Raw genomic sequence first — 13,090 nt, 5'->3', positions numbered from 1 at the left:
CCGTTCCCCGACCCGAAGGCGCAGGGAAGCAACCCTTTCGTCTACTGGGGTGAACCCCAACATACAGGCAGAGAGTCTGGGGGCTATCAGAAAGCCCACTCCGGCCCTCCGCCTCTCATCCGGAGCAACTCCAGCAAAGGAGAGAGTCCAACCCCTCTCAATGACTTGGGTTCCAGAGCCCGAACTATGTGTCGAGGTGAGGCCGACTATATCTAACCGGTAGCGCTCAACCTCTTCCACAAGCTCCGGCTCCTTCCCCGCCAGAGAGGTGACATTCCATGTCCCAAGAGCCAACTTCCATAGCCGAGGATCGGACCGCCAAGGCCTTAAACTAATTAGGCAAAATCAGCTTTATAATTTTTTGTTATATTAACTCAAAACACAACTTTCTGTGTCAAGTGGACTTATAGTTTTTATGTCATTTTGACAGTCCATGGCAATTTTGTTGACTTTCATTAAAATTTTGTGTTATACATAGATTTTTTTTTCAATGTCCTACACCCCCCACTTCCTGCCTCTTACTTGAATTCAGTCAAGAATTCAACAAGTTTCTCTGGTTTTGAATTCTTTGTTTACCACAAGCATGCGGAAAAAAAAGTTCTCCTCACAAATTCAATATAGCACGGGGGAGTAACTGATATACAAATGGTCATTTGGGGAATGACATGTTCCTTTAAGCCAAAGATTTCCCTTTTAAAGTGCCACCTCTCTTTTTTCCATTAGTTGCCATTTACACAACAAATCCTCCATACAACATGACAAAACCAGTTGTTTGTCGTTGCCTTCCAAAATGCCAATTACAGTATTTTCTGATCAGGTGGGCCTATTGTCAGGACAACATCACTGTTACAACCTGCCATTGCTATCATAAAGGGTTAGGGTCAGGCACAGAAAATTAGTTGGTTATCCTCTCTAAGAGGTTTTACAGCTCTATAGCAAGGTTTTACCACTTACATCCTTGCTTCCAAAAGAGGAAAGCCATTATTTGCACAACCAGAAAGCTGTTTTAAGCATTTGTGTTTTTCTGGTGAGGAAAGTCTCAAATTCACAGCATGGTGTGTTGTTGGAAAAAGCAAGACAGCCCTCACTGCAAAAACACATCACAGTGTGATCAAAATAAGAGCAGCTTTGCAGCTTTGCACTCTTTTGTTGTTAAATGTTTGCTCTACAAATGTTTTTTCTTAATATACTATGTTTGTATTAATGATTTATTTCTAAACAATCAAGTATAAAGACTAACAGCTTCACAAATTTTAAAAATCTTGATAATGACCCCTATAGCCCCGTTTCCACCAAACACGTTTGGTATGGTACCTTTGGAACCAAAAGTAACCCTTCAGACATGGTATATAGACCCTTGGTTTGTTTAGCGTTTCCACTGCAGATGGTACACTTAAATGTAGGCGGGGTTGTCACTCTATGCTTGTCCAGCACTCGCTGTATTTCCTCATCACCTCTGACACAGAGGGAAGTGTAAACCTCATTTTTCATCCACAGAATGGGGCACAATGACATTTTAAAAGCAAAAAAGAACAGGCTGCAGTGAGAGTCTCTCTCCATGGGATACTTAAAAAAATGTTGGTTTGTGCATTAAGTCCCTCTCAGGCAAGCTCAGGGGTTTCGTGTTGCCAGAGCCCACAGGGACAATGCTCTGCAACATTTTTATTCTTCAAGTGAGGATTAGAATACATGCAGTTCACATAATCTGGTCAAAATGAATATATTTTTTTAAATGCTTGAGGATCCACTCATTACTAAAAGTGTATGTCATTCAAGAGAGACAATATGAACTAATGGAAAAGTTGTCATATTGAAATTTAAGGTGTGCCGATGGATTCACATTATCAACTCATGCATTGGGTAACATTACAAGTAAACATTCCATCTTAACTGTTGGGCAGTTGGCCCACTGAATTATTTTTTTCTCAGTCTACAGCTGCTGCGACAGGCATCAAAACATCCTTTCATTTTATTGTTGTAGTTTACTAATATGTGTAAAACTGAATTAACAGTGCCACAAAACCAGCCACAACTCAGCCCCGAGCAAGAGTGACCGGCCTCTATTGACCAGTCAATGGACTGCAGTGTTTCTAGCTTCACCTTGCAGTACCAGATCTGTGTGCTAGGTACCCCAACAGAGAGACCAAAAATGGGGACAGTAAGGAATGGTTTCATTTGTACCATCTACAACTTTTCACAGTGGAAATGGAAACTGAACTGAACTGAACCTTACCAGACTGCTTGGTGGAAATGGGACTTATGTCTGTGCTGGGAATTGTGCATGATCATCAAAGCATGCTAAAATTAGAGTGTTAACTGTTAAGTGTATCCCTGTTCCACTAACTGACTGTCTATTAACTATTTGGCACCAGAGTCTAGAAATGCAAGCACACTGATGGAACTCATGCAACAAGCCAGATCATTGCAGTAGTCGTGTCTCAGAATTGGTGTTGTGTTGGGAATACATACTTTCACCAGTAGTATAGAAAGGTACAGGAAACTGAAAATTATGAATTCGTAAATAACTAGGTATTGAAGCAAGGAAAAAAGCTGCTGTAATTTCTTATATTTCTGATTTTTTTTTACTGAAATTTCATCATTTTTTTCAATTTTATTTCTTGGTTCACGCACTGGAATATAAAACAGTGGCAGTATTAATCACACACATAAAATGGTTTAGGATGTCTCCTTTGATGTGTGATTGGCTGTCAGTGTTGACAGAATACCCATGCCTATTTCCTGTAAGTGTTGCAGGACCGTTACAGGTGAAACATTTGGCAGATATTTCACAATTAAACTTACAAGGAGTCTATTCCAAGTGAAAGAGAAAACATGTGATGACTTTGTAGCATGTTTGACTTTCATGCAGTAGACCTGACCTGTCAGAGACTTGCAATTAACATGTTAAAAGACATCAGTGAATGTAACTGTCCAATATCAACACTCTTGATTGGCATTAGGGTTGCAAATAGACACAGTGAAACAGAAAGCTTGAGAAATTTTTATCAAATTTGTCACAAACGTCCACTTGGACATTTAATATAGCCATAAGGTAAAAGGTCAACTTCACTATGACATCATAACATTCTGCAAAAACACTTTTCTGGCCATTACTCAACGTCATATTTCAGGAACAGAGGGGGAGACATTTGGTCAGATACTGAATTGGTGACTCTAATCTTAGGTGTCCATCTTGAGACTGTGCTGATAATATGGATCCTCTGTGTTGCCAGGGGAAGATGTATCTGAAGCATACATGTTTTTGCAACTTGACAGGTTTGCGGAGTTGTACAACCGTTAGGCAGTAATTCTAGTTGAGTTTATGATGCTTTAGTTGGTGTCATTCCTCAGGTGTAGCCTTTTGTTACTCAATCAGTATTTGGCACAGGCAAATGTTTCACTTGCTTTCTTGTGTTAAACTAGTCCCTGGTGTCTTGATATCTTTTAGAAAAGTCAGAATAAACTTTGCTGATTTTTAGGTGTTACTATAGTTGTTTCCTGTACCTTTAAGATAGATTTGAGATACGTAATGTTTATACAAATACATATAGACAGTCTACAGTGTAGCATGTGTGTATAATGACTGTGTTAACCTTAATTCATCAAGCTAAATCTGAGTACATCTCTTTTACCTTAAAAACACATATGTGAGAACTACAGATATTATCATCTCATCTGAAAAATCAAATTTTCTTTTTTTTTGTCACCTTTCTGCATTGACAGAACATCTTGGAATTGAATTTATGGGTATGGATTGTTCCTTCCTCCTAGTTTGCAGATGTAAGACTGTAAGCTAAAGCCCTCTACTAAAGCTAGTCTTCTCTTGCCAGATGAAGGGATCATACAGCCTTTACCGATATCACATTGTACTTATATTACAGCAATCAAAAATAAACCAACACGTGAACAATATTTATTCAAAGCACTGTGATACATCTACAAGTTATTATTTTGACATCAAATGTCACAGGTGCCTTTTTTAATCAGGTAAACAATCCAAAGGCTGCTGATTTATTTGAGTACACCATGAAAGCCAAAGATGCTGTACATTTCTGATGCTGTATGTCCACACCCCTTCAGCTCTCCCGCCCCGCATTTTCTGTTGCTCAGCATGAGACAATAGAACAGCATCACTGTCCCTCTAACTCCACCCATCTCCTTCCATCTGCCTTCCTGTTTCCACCTCCATTAGATCTATGTATTTAACTGCTCCTCATATGTACTGACTGTTTCATTTAAAAAATGTATCATTTGGTATGAAACATGCGAATAAGCTTTGTTGTGCACACTGTGTTTGCCAGCATAAGAAATATCTTAATATTATCCCACTAAAATACAGTCAGAAAACAGGACTTCCAAAAATCCCAGAGAGAATTAGCATAAAGAAGGATTGGAACTTAGTTGCTTAGTTGATTTGCTAAAACTGATAAACAACAGAGCAAAGAGAAACCTAACTCACTAAAATATGCAGTCATTTGTCTCAAGCTTTATGCTTTTAAAACAGCATTGATAAACGATGGAGGACAATTCTAGGAAAAAAGGAGAATTTAAATGGATATATATATATAAAATATCTGATGTTGTGATGATCAGCTGATAATCCTTTTTCTTTAACACAAGACATGACTTCAGCCCGATCACACAGAAAGTGTTTTGCAGGTTGCACAACACAAGGCGCACCGCACTGCCTTTAAAAAAAATGATGAAAAAAATTAAATGCCACTAGTAAAAAAAAACGCTTGCTGTCTTTTTTTTTGTTGCCAGGCAACCACCCCATCACTTCCTTGTCCTAACCTTCCTGTGTTATCAATCTACAGTTTATTAATTCATTTTTAACTAATTTATTTGACAATAATTAGTATCTAGTTCCTAAAATGGACGGGCAGAGCGTACTTGCTAAAGCTTTGGTTGAGGGTGAGAGGCTGTCAACAAATAGCTTGTTGGGTACAGGGAAACGGAGATCTGTGTGGGCACATGAGACTGTAAAAAAGAAGGTGTATCATGGGGAGGAAACCACCCCAACAGTATGTCTCTGCAGACCCCGAGACTGCAGATTCAGACCTGCAGTTCTTTATTACAATTTACAATTTTAAAATTTAATTACACCCGAATAAAAATACCAAGATTTAATTGTTGATTTATGCCTGGGTGCTGTTCTGCATTATTATTGTTTGCTGGTTGTTTTGTATGGTTTGATCCAACTATTTTAGTTCTTTATTTCTTAATATTCATCAGACTGCTCTGACTGGCATGCCAAAAACTTGCACTGCATTGATCAAACCTGTTACAACATATAATAGGAAGTGTCTGGTCTTGGGTGTCCAGTCCTCACTTTTGTTGTGGGAATTTGAAACAAAGGCTGTGAAATACTGAAATGGTTTGAAATGTTTTATTGTATGCAGTGGTTACATCACACATCAGGGAGATCTGCAGAGAAAAAAAAGAAATCAAACATATCACAAAATTGAAAACAGAAACACTTAAAAAAAAAATTTAAATACCTATCACAGTCTACACTGAAATACTTAAGATTCTGGAGCATAGCAAATACATTATTATATCAACATATTAACAACATTACCTATCATTTGAATAGTGCCTCTTCCTTCCTCATCTGCCTTTTGATCCCAAAGAGAGTGCCTAATTAGTCAAAGTTAATATTTTCAACCATTTTACACACATAAACAAGGCCAAAACCTAATAATAGACAAAAATACATTTCTGATCTTCAATGTAGTGATATAAACACATGTGATATATAATATTATGAATAATAAAGGAAAAACGTGTGTAGGTGTATTGTATGATATACATGAATACAAAATTAACTTTTAGCATAAAGTACACTAATTGCCAATATGTAAACAGTTTCATGCTTGTATGAAAACGTAAGCCTATAGATGTTTTTCTCATATCATCCACTTCATTGCTTTAATCATTTATTCATGTTTAATTTAAAGCACATGCTAAAATTATTCGTCATCGTGCTTCGGTTTCATGAAACAAAATGCGCAGGTCAAACAGTTCATTGCTAACAAGCTAAACTATTACCTACTACTTTAACCCATATTTGATGTGCCTTTCAGACTATCGTGGTAAAGACAGTCATATCATTTTAAACGTATCACTGTAAAACATCAATTTCGCTGTCTAATTCAAGTCAACAAAATAGTTTGATGGCATTAAACAAATAATGTGATTCACATTCAATACTCACACTCGGATCATCGTCGTCCATATTCAGTAGTTGTAATAGTATGTTGGCTTCCAATGAAATAGAGGGCGCTGTCGCGAAATAAAAGGGGTCTAGAACTGCGGGTCCAGATCTGCAGGTCTGAATCTGCAGTCTCCAGGTCTGCAGACACATCCTCCTCGTACCACCAGTTGGTCCAGGAGCTTTGCCTCCATTGTGGCCATTTCAAGTACTGCACTTATATTCCTCCACGCCTGCTGTTTATTGTTGAGATGGTGGTAACTAAGGCGTTATATTTGTGTCATATGTCGCGCGAGCGGATAACACATCTGCACGCGTGCAGATCTCTCTCTCGTGTAAATTATTTTGTGTCACGCGCGCAGACTTCAACTGCCGCGCGCACTTGTTTGATCTTCGCGCACATATTCAGCAACAGAGTGAAGCAGAGGCAGGTGCGAGCAAGTAAAAAACAGCAGCGACACACACAACAACACTGTGCAGCTGCTTTGCGCGCGCTGGCTCGCTCCTGCTCTCGTTCTCTCTCTCCCCTGTGCTCGCTCGCGGTGGAGCTCTGCTCGCTCGAAGCAAGGACTTTTGACACTTTGGGGGCGGAGACCAAGGCTGACCCCGGCCCTCTTATGACTGGTCATTTTCCAGCCCCCCACGTTGGTGCCTTTTCGGTTTTCTGCTGATGACAGCTTCAGTGACAGACAGGAAGCTCAGTGGGTGTTTTTTGGTTTGTTTAGCTAACTAGCCTGGTAAGAAGCTACACGCTGACTATGAGGGAGAAAAACACACATGGAACTTGCTATGGGTTGGGGAACTGCAATAGGCTACATACTTCCATGGGAAATACGGGCTAGAGTGATGCACCATCAAAGTGATTTATTAGTTCTCATCTATTAAAGGTAGAGTCTGGAGTTTTGTTCGTTGCAGTTTGTAAACAAAACATTCAAACTGGGCCCCTCTTCTCTGGCTCAACTGTGTAGCACCCTGCCCCAGACAGCAGCAACAGCAGTTGGACCGTAAAGGAAAGGAATTACAGTCCGAGTGAAGCGCTGGAGCCATGGGCCGATACCCAGCCGTCACCAGCAACGGGAGCCTCCAGCGTTTTGTTGCAACGGGCAGGAGGGCCATTGTGGTGAGCTGGGAAGCGGGTGTTAGCGGCGGATGCTAACCGCTACCGCTAGCCGAAGTTAGCATCGAGCTAGCTCACCACAACGGCCCTCATACCAGTCGAGGCTTTAGTTGTCGGTGACGGCCGGATATACGCCCGCGGCTCAAGTGCTTCACTCGGACTGTATTTCTTTTACTTTGCGGTTCTGCTGCTGTGAGAGAGATGTGCTAGCACTCGCTAACATCCGGGACAGCTAGTGGGGCTAGTAGCCCTCCTACTCTGCTGCACGTAACTTCACCTGAACTCTGTCATCAACACATTAATAGTAATAATAGTAATAATAATAATCAATTTAAAAGTCCATTCTCATTGAGTCGAATATCTGCGCAGATTATTTTCGCGGAAAAATATAAAAGTTGATTTCATGGGTTCTTATGGAAGTTTGCACACTGGGGCGGAACTTTCGTGCGGTGAAAACAGTTTCCGCCCAGACTTTGACCCCCGCGGAATTTGCCGGCGGAACTACACAGCTGGGCCAATGAAATTGTTTATAGTCGCGCAGACCAGGAGAGTCCGAAATCCAGTCAGGCAGGACAGTATGGGATAAAGGTTGATAATTTCACAGCACCACGTCCTTTTTGATAAAAAACGGGATGATTTAATGAACAATGAATTAAAGGACAACGTCTGGCAGTCCATTGTCCAGCTTGGTGGCTTATTATTACTATTATCAGTATTAATGTGTTGATGACAGAGCTCAGATGTATCTACGTGCAGCAGAGTAGGAGGGCTACTAGCCCCACTAACTGTCCCGGATGTTAGCGAGTGCTAGCACGTCTCTCTCACAGCAGCAGAACCGCAAAGTAAAAGAAATACAGTCCGAGTGAAGCGCTTGAGCCGCGGGCGTATACCCGGCCGTCACCGACAACTAAAGCCTCGACTGGTAACAAGTATGAGGGCCGTTGTGGTGAGCTAGCTCGATGCTAACTTCGGCTAGCGGTAGCGGTTAGCATCCGCCGCTAACACCTGCTTCCCAGCTCACCACAACGGCCCTCCTGCCCGTTGCAACAAAACACTGGAGGCTCCCGTTGCTGGTGACGGCTGGGTATCGGCCCATGGCTCCAGCGCTTCACTCAGACTGTAATTCCTTTCCTTTACGGTCCAACTGCTGTTGCTGCTGTCTGGGGCAGGATGCTACACAGTTGAGCCAGAGAAGAGGGGCCCAGTTTGAATGTTTTGTTTACAAACTGCAACGAACAAAACTCCAGACTCTACCTTTAATAGATGAGAACTAATAAATCACTTTGATGGTGCATCACTCTAGCCCGTATTTCCCATGGAAGTATGTAGCCTATTGCAGTTCCCCAACCCATAGCAAGTTCCATGTGTGTTTTTCTCCCTCATAGTCAGCGTGTAGCTTCTTACCAGGCTAGTTAGCTAAACAAACCAAAAAACACCCACTGGGCTTCCTGTCTGTCACGGAAGCTGTCATCAGCAGAAAACCGAAAAGGCACCAACGTGGGGGGCTGGAAAATGACCAGTCATAAGAGGGCCGGGGTCAGCCTTGGTCTCCGCCCCCAAAGTGTCAAAGTCCTTGCTTCGAGCGAGCAGAGCTCCACCGCGAGCAGGCACAGGGGAGAGAGAGAATGAGAGCAGGAGCGAGCCAGCGCGTGCAAAGCAGCTGCTCAGTGTTGTTGTGTGGCGCTGCTGTTTTTTACTCACTCGCACCTGCCTCTGCTTCACTCTGTTGCTGAATATGTGCGCGAAGTTGAAATCTGCGCGCGTGACACGAAATAATTTACACGAGAGAGAGATCTGCGTGCGTGCAGATGTGTTATCCGCTCGCGCGACACATAGTAACTACAGTTTGTAATGTTGTATAGCTGTGGATATCCAGCAACCGCTACCACCAGTTTCCCCTCCACCAACTGTAAACTTGTTGTCGTGACCACCACAGAAGGCTCGCCTGTCAGATCATCTGATTGGACACTGAGAAAAAAAGTGGAGATGACATGGGCTGTGTTTCCACTCGGAGTTGAAGTTTTTCAACTTGAGGAGTTCAGGGCGCTCCAATAAAAACGCCAGCAAAGCGCTTAAACGTGAGGTACGCAGCAATGCAAAAACAGCGAGCAAAAAGCCTCATTCTCATTAAAAACAACTATAAAAAGCCACCTCTAGCTGCTTAAACACTTTTGTTGTGATCGAGGCCTTAAACATAAACTCTGTTTTAAAATAACTGTGACCAATATCTGTAAAGAGAGACACTGTTCCTTAGGGTTGCATGATAATATGGGCAGGTTATCTGTATTGGCAGATATAGGCTTTAAAACTGATTATCAGAATCGGCTAACATGCTTTTTCTTACTTTGCGCAATGAATGAGTATGACATACATTAAAAAGCATTCTATTTCATGTCTCCATCTGCTATTAAGCCATCACAATAAAAGTATGCATGCATAATATGATGTTAATTCCACTACAGAATAGACTTGATGATCACTAAAATTAGGTGGGGAAAAAAGTGGATATATTGATTTGGCACTGGTTATTGGTGAATTGAATTGTTATATATCGACATATTGGATATTGGTAAAAAATCCAACATTGTGCATCCCTACTGTTTCCAAATGACCTCAAACATATATTTCTGTACAGACACATACACTGATACAAATGCACCTGCAATAAGCTAAAACAGGGCAATGTGTTGGTTAGGCTCTCAGTCAGAGCATGTAAACACATTATCAGATCCTTATATTAAAGGGACACTGATTTAAACAACTGTATAATTTGATTTAATCAATTTTCTAAGAAATACAAGAAATGTCAAATCTGGGAGAACAACCCTGATGATGTCACTATGATGTCAGGTCAAGAGACTATTCAGATGCACTATGTGAAGTCTAACAGAACTAATGTTTTTGAAGCTTGACCCATACTGGGAACTGAAAGTCAGAATATCTTAGTCTCTGCTGCTTCCATTTTGGCCATTCTTTTTAAAACCCTCTCTCATTAGTCCTGAACTTTGTGGAAGTGCAATACTAAGACACTGGAGTACAACTTTAAGCACTCATGTAAATGCTTTGGTCCATCAGACTGGCTACATATAGAAGTACTGTAAAGAATAACTGTACGTGACCACAGCCAGTCATAATCACCTTTTTTGGCTGCTATTAAAGTTTTATGAATGAGGGCCACCGTGTCTCCCAGCTAAATAGATTAGATTTTAATCACATCAATACTAGCAAAGGACTTGTAAAACAAGGATGCATTTGGACTGTTGGTTGCTGTAAATGTAAAAAGCATTTTCTTATTGCTTGGGTTTATGGCTGTAATCTTCTTAATGTGTATGTGTATGTGTCTGTTTGTGTGTGTGTGTGTGTGTGTGTGTGTGTGTGTGTGTGTTGTACACCGGAAGTTTTAAGATTGGACTGTCTTCTTTTTCAGAAGCTGAGGAGCTGTATCAGAAACGTATTTTAACAATAACAGGAATCTGCATTGCACTCCTAGTCGTTGGAATCATGTGTGTGGTTGCCTACTGCAAAACAAAGTAATTCATGTCACATTTTTATGTTTAATTTATGACTTTTTATCGTGCCCAATAGTTCTTCAAGTCCCCAAATATTCTCAACAGTGAACTGTGTTGTGTTTCAAAATGTCAGTACTAACTAAGTAAAGTAAGTACGTTTTTTGCTCAGCATGTGTCAAAGGCTGGGTTACAAAATAGCGGATTGAAGAATAAGTACATCCTAACAAATAGACAAAAACAAAAAAGTATGTGAATTAGAAAATAAATATTTGCTCAGTTAACCTCAATCAGGGCAATGAATCATCAGTAAAATGTCTAAAAGGTGTTAGGATGAGATTTGAAATACTCAGCTATCAGGTTGCTGACCTGATTCACAGAGGGAGACTGTTTCATAACCTGGGAACCAAGACAGCAAAGCTCAGCTAGCCCATGTCTTGAACTCTAAGCACAAAAAAACTGGACTTTTAAAATACATGTAAACATGTTAGTCTAACTGAAATCATGCCAAATTGAATTTCTCAAAGTCGGACTAACACATCCAGATAATATGATTGGGCGTCAAATTACTCCTGAATGTATACAGTCAATTGCACCCATCTAGCTGAGGCGCTCTGTGCATGCTCCACAGTTTCTGCCTGGAAACTGTGTTTGACCGAAAATTGAATAGCATTAAATGCGTAACAGAAGAAGAGAACAAAAAAAAGAGTAAAGCACACAGCATGTATGAAATGTACAGAGCTGTAAAGTTGTCCACCGTGGTACCACTTTGCCGCTAGCCAACTGCAGTAACTAACTAACTATTAGCTAACCACTAACTTGTTTGTTGATTGTTTGGTCGGTGACGTAATAGGTCAACTGGAAAAAGGTCCAACACTAATGAGCTGGAAGGGGGCATATCATCACCTATCATAGTGGAGTCAGACATACTTAAGTCAATATATCCCATGCTTGTATACTGGGACAAGGACAGTAAGTCCAATTAAATGGCCTAGTTGAGCTATAACCGTAGCTTGACTTAACCGTGCATGTAAACATAATGAGTGTCTTAGAGTGTCTGGATTTAAACGTACTACAAGAAATTACAAAAGTCAAGACTGAACAACAAAAATGACCCTGAGGTCTTTGGAAACCAAGTTTGAGTTAGTAGCCAGGTGGCCTTATGTAAACTTCTAAATGTGTGAATGGGGGAGTGGAGGGTCAACAATGCTTCAGTTTTGTTGTGATTTAGCTGCAGAAGACTAAGACATCTAGGCACTGACCCTCAGACACTTATGTAAAGTAACCAGATCAGAAAGTTTTCAAGGTTTCACAAATAAATAGAGCAAGACATCATCTGCATAGTAATGATCAGGGGTACAGCCAAACCAAAGCAGCTGAGAGACGTCTGGGGACTCTGTGGTGCTATTGGACACAATAACAATATTGTGGAGTTTTTTTTTGTACTGGCCTCAATATGCAACAAAAAAACATACATTACCATTACTACAGTCAAGCCATTGTAACATTAAAGGATTTGGGGGTAAATGCATCTCTTTAGGTACATTTGGAACTTTCGCCTCAGACATGTTGTCCAGTTGCGATCTGGGCTCCTTTACAATCTTGTTTGTTTTCTCCACAAACAGGAAGCAGAGAAAGAAGCTCCATGACCGTCTGAGGCAGAGCCTGAGGAATAAGAGGAACAACAATACCAATAATGGTGCTGGCCCCAATCTGGCAAGCTCAGCCAGAGGACGTCAGATTTCGAACTTGCCTCTTAAAGATTTGCAGCTTATCAATGTATGCTGTTACTTGTTGGTGTTATATAAAAGTTATCAAAACTTGTTAAATCTGTACACACATGTCAATCGTTTATCTGTTTTTTGCTCCTCTTTCTCTAGCAGTGTAATGGGTCAACTGTGCAGCATGCAGCTGAAGGGGAGACAGAAACAACCTTCTCCACATGCAAAAATGCTTTCTCTGCGTGTGAACCCACCACATTCACCCACATCTCCAGCCAAAGGTGAGGAAGCACTTAAAATATTATTATATTATATTATATATTTTTGAGCTTCGTTAATTTGGTTTGGTTTTAATTTATCAGAACTTGGTCTAACAGCACCACACAGCAGACCAGCAACTCTATCTGCACAGCCACAAATGTTTCTGTGTTTTACTGTTGTAATGTTTCCTGATGCATCACTGTTCAGGACATAGGTGTCACTAATGGTGAGAAGAGCTCAGATTGGGCCCACAGTAGGCGTGTCATATTCT

The 13,090-nt window shown here is 40.8% G+C and overlaps 1 protein-coding gene across 5 annotated transcripts in view; it reads left to right on the top strand.

Annotated features, from left to right (window-relative positions):
* The window catches only part of nrg1 (neuregulin 1), a 68,904-nt gene that overhangs the window by 35,790 nt on the left and 20,024 nt on the right, over window positions 1–13,090 (top strand). For 2 of the 5 annotated variants that reach the window (XM_078161990.1, XM_078161993.1), the window contains exons 4-7: window positions 3,724–3,747; window positions 10,759–10,861; window positions 12,463–12,616; window positions 12,718–12,839. In XM_078161990.1, coding sequence (XP_078018116.1) covers window positions 3,724–3,747; window positions 10,759–10,861; window positions 12,463–12,616; window positions 12,718–12,839 — 403 coding nt within the window. The remainder of the gene's footprint in view (window positions 1–3,723; window positions 3,748–10,758; window positions 10,862–12,462; window positions 12,617–12,717; window positions 12,840–13,090) is intronic. The other 3 variants (XM_078161992.1, XM_033646043.2, XM_078161991.1) reach the window with 2 other exon arrangements.

This window comes from Epinephelus lanceolatus, chromosome 19 (assembly GCF_041903045.1).
Source record: "Epinephelus lanceolatus isolate andai-2023 chromosome 19, ASM4190304v1, whole genome shotgun sequence".
NCBI classification, from domain to species: domain Eukaryota; kingdom Metazoa; phylum Chordata; class Actinopteri; order Perciformes; family Serranidae; genus Epinephelus; species Epinephelus lanceolatus.
Note: the sequence above shows the minus strand (reverse complement) of the source record. Positions and strands in the feature narration are given on the sequence as shown.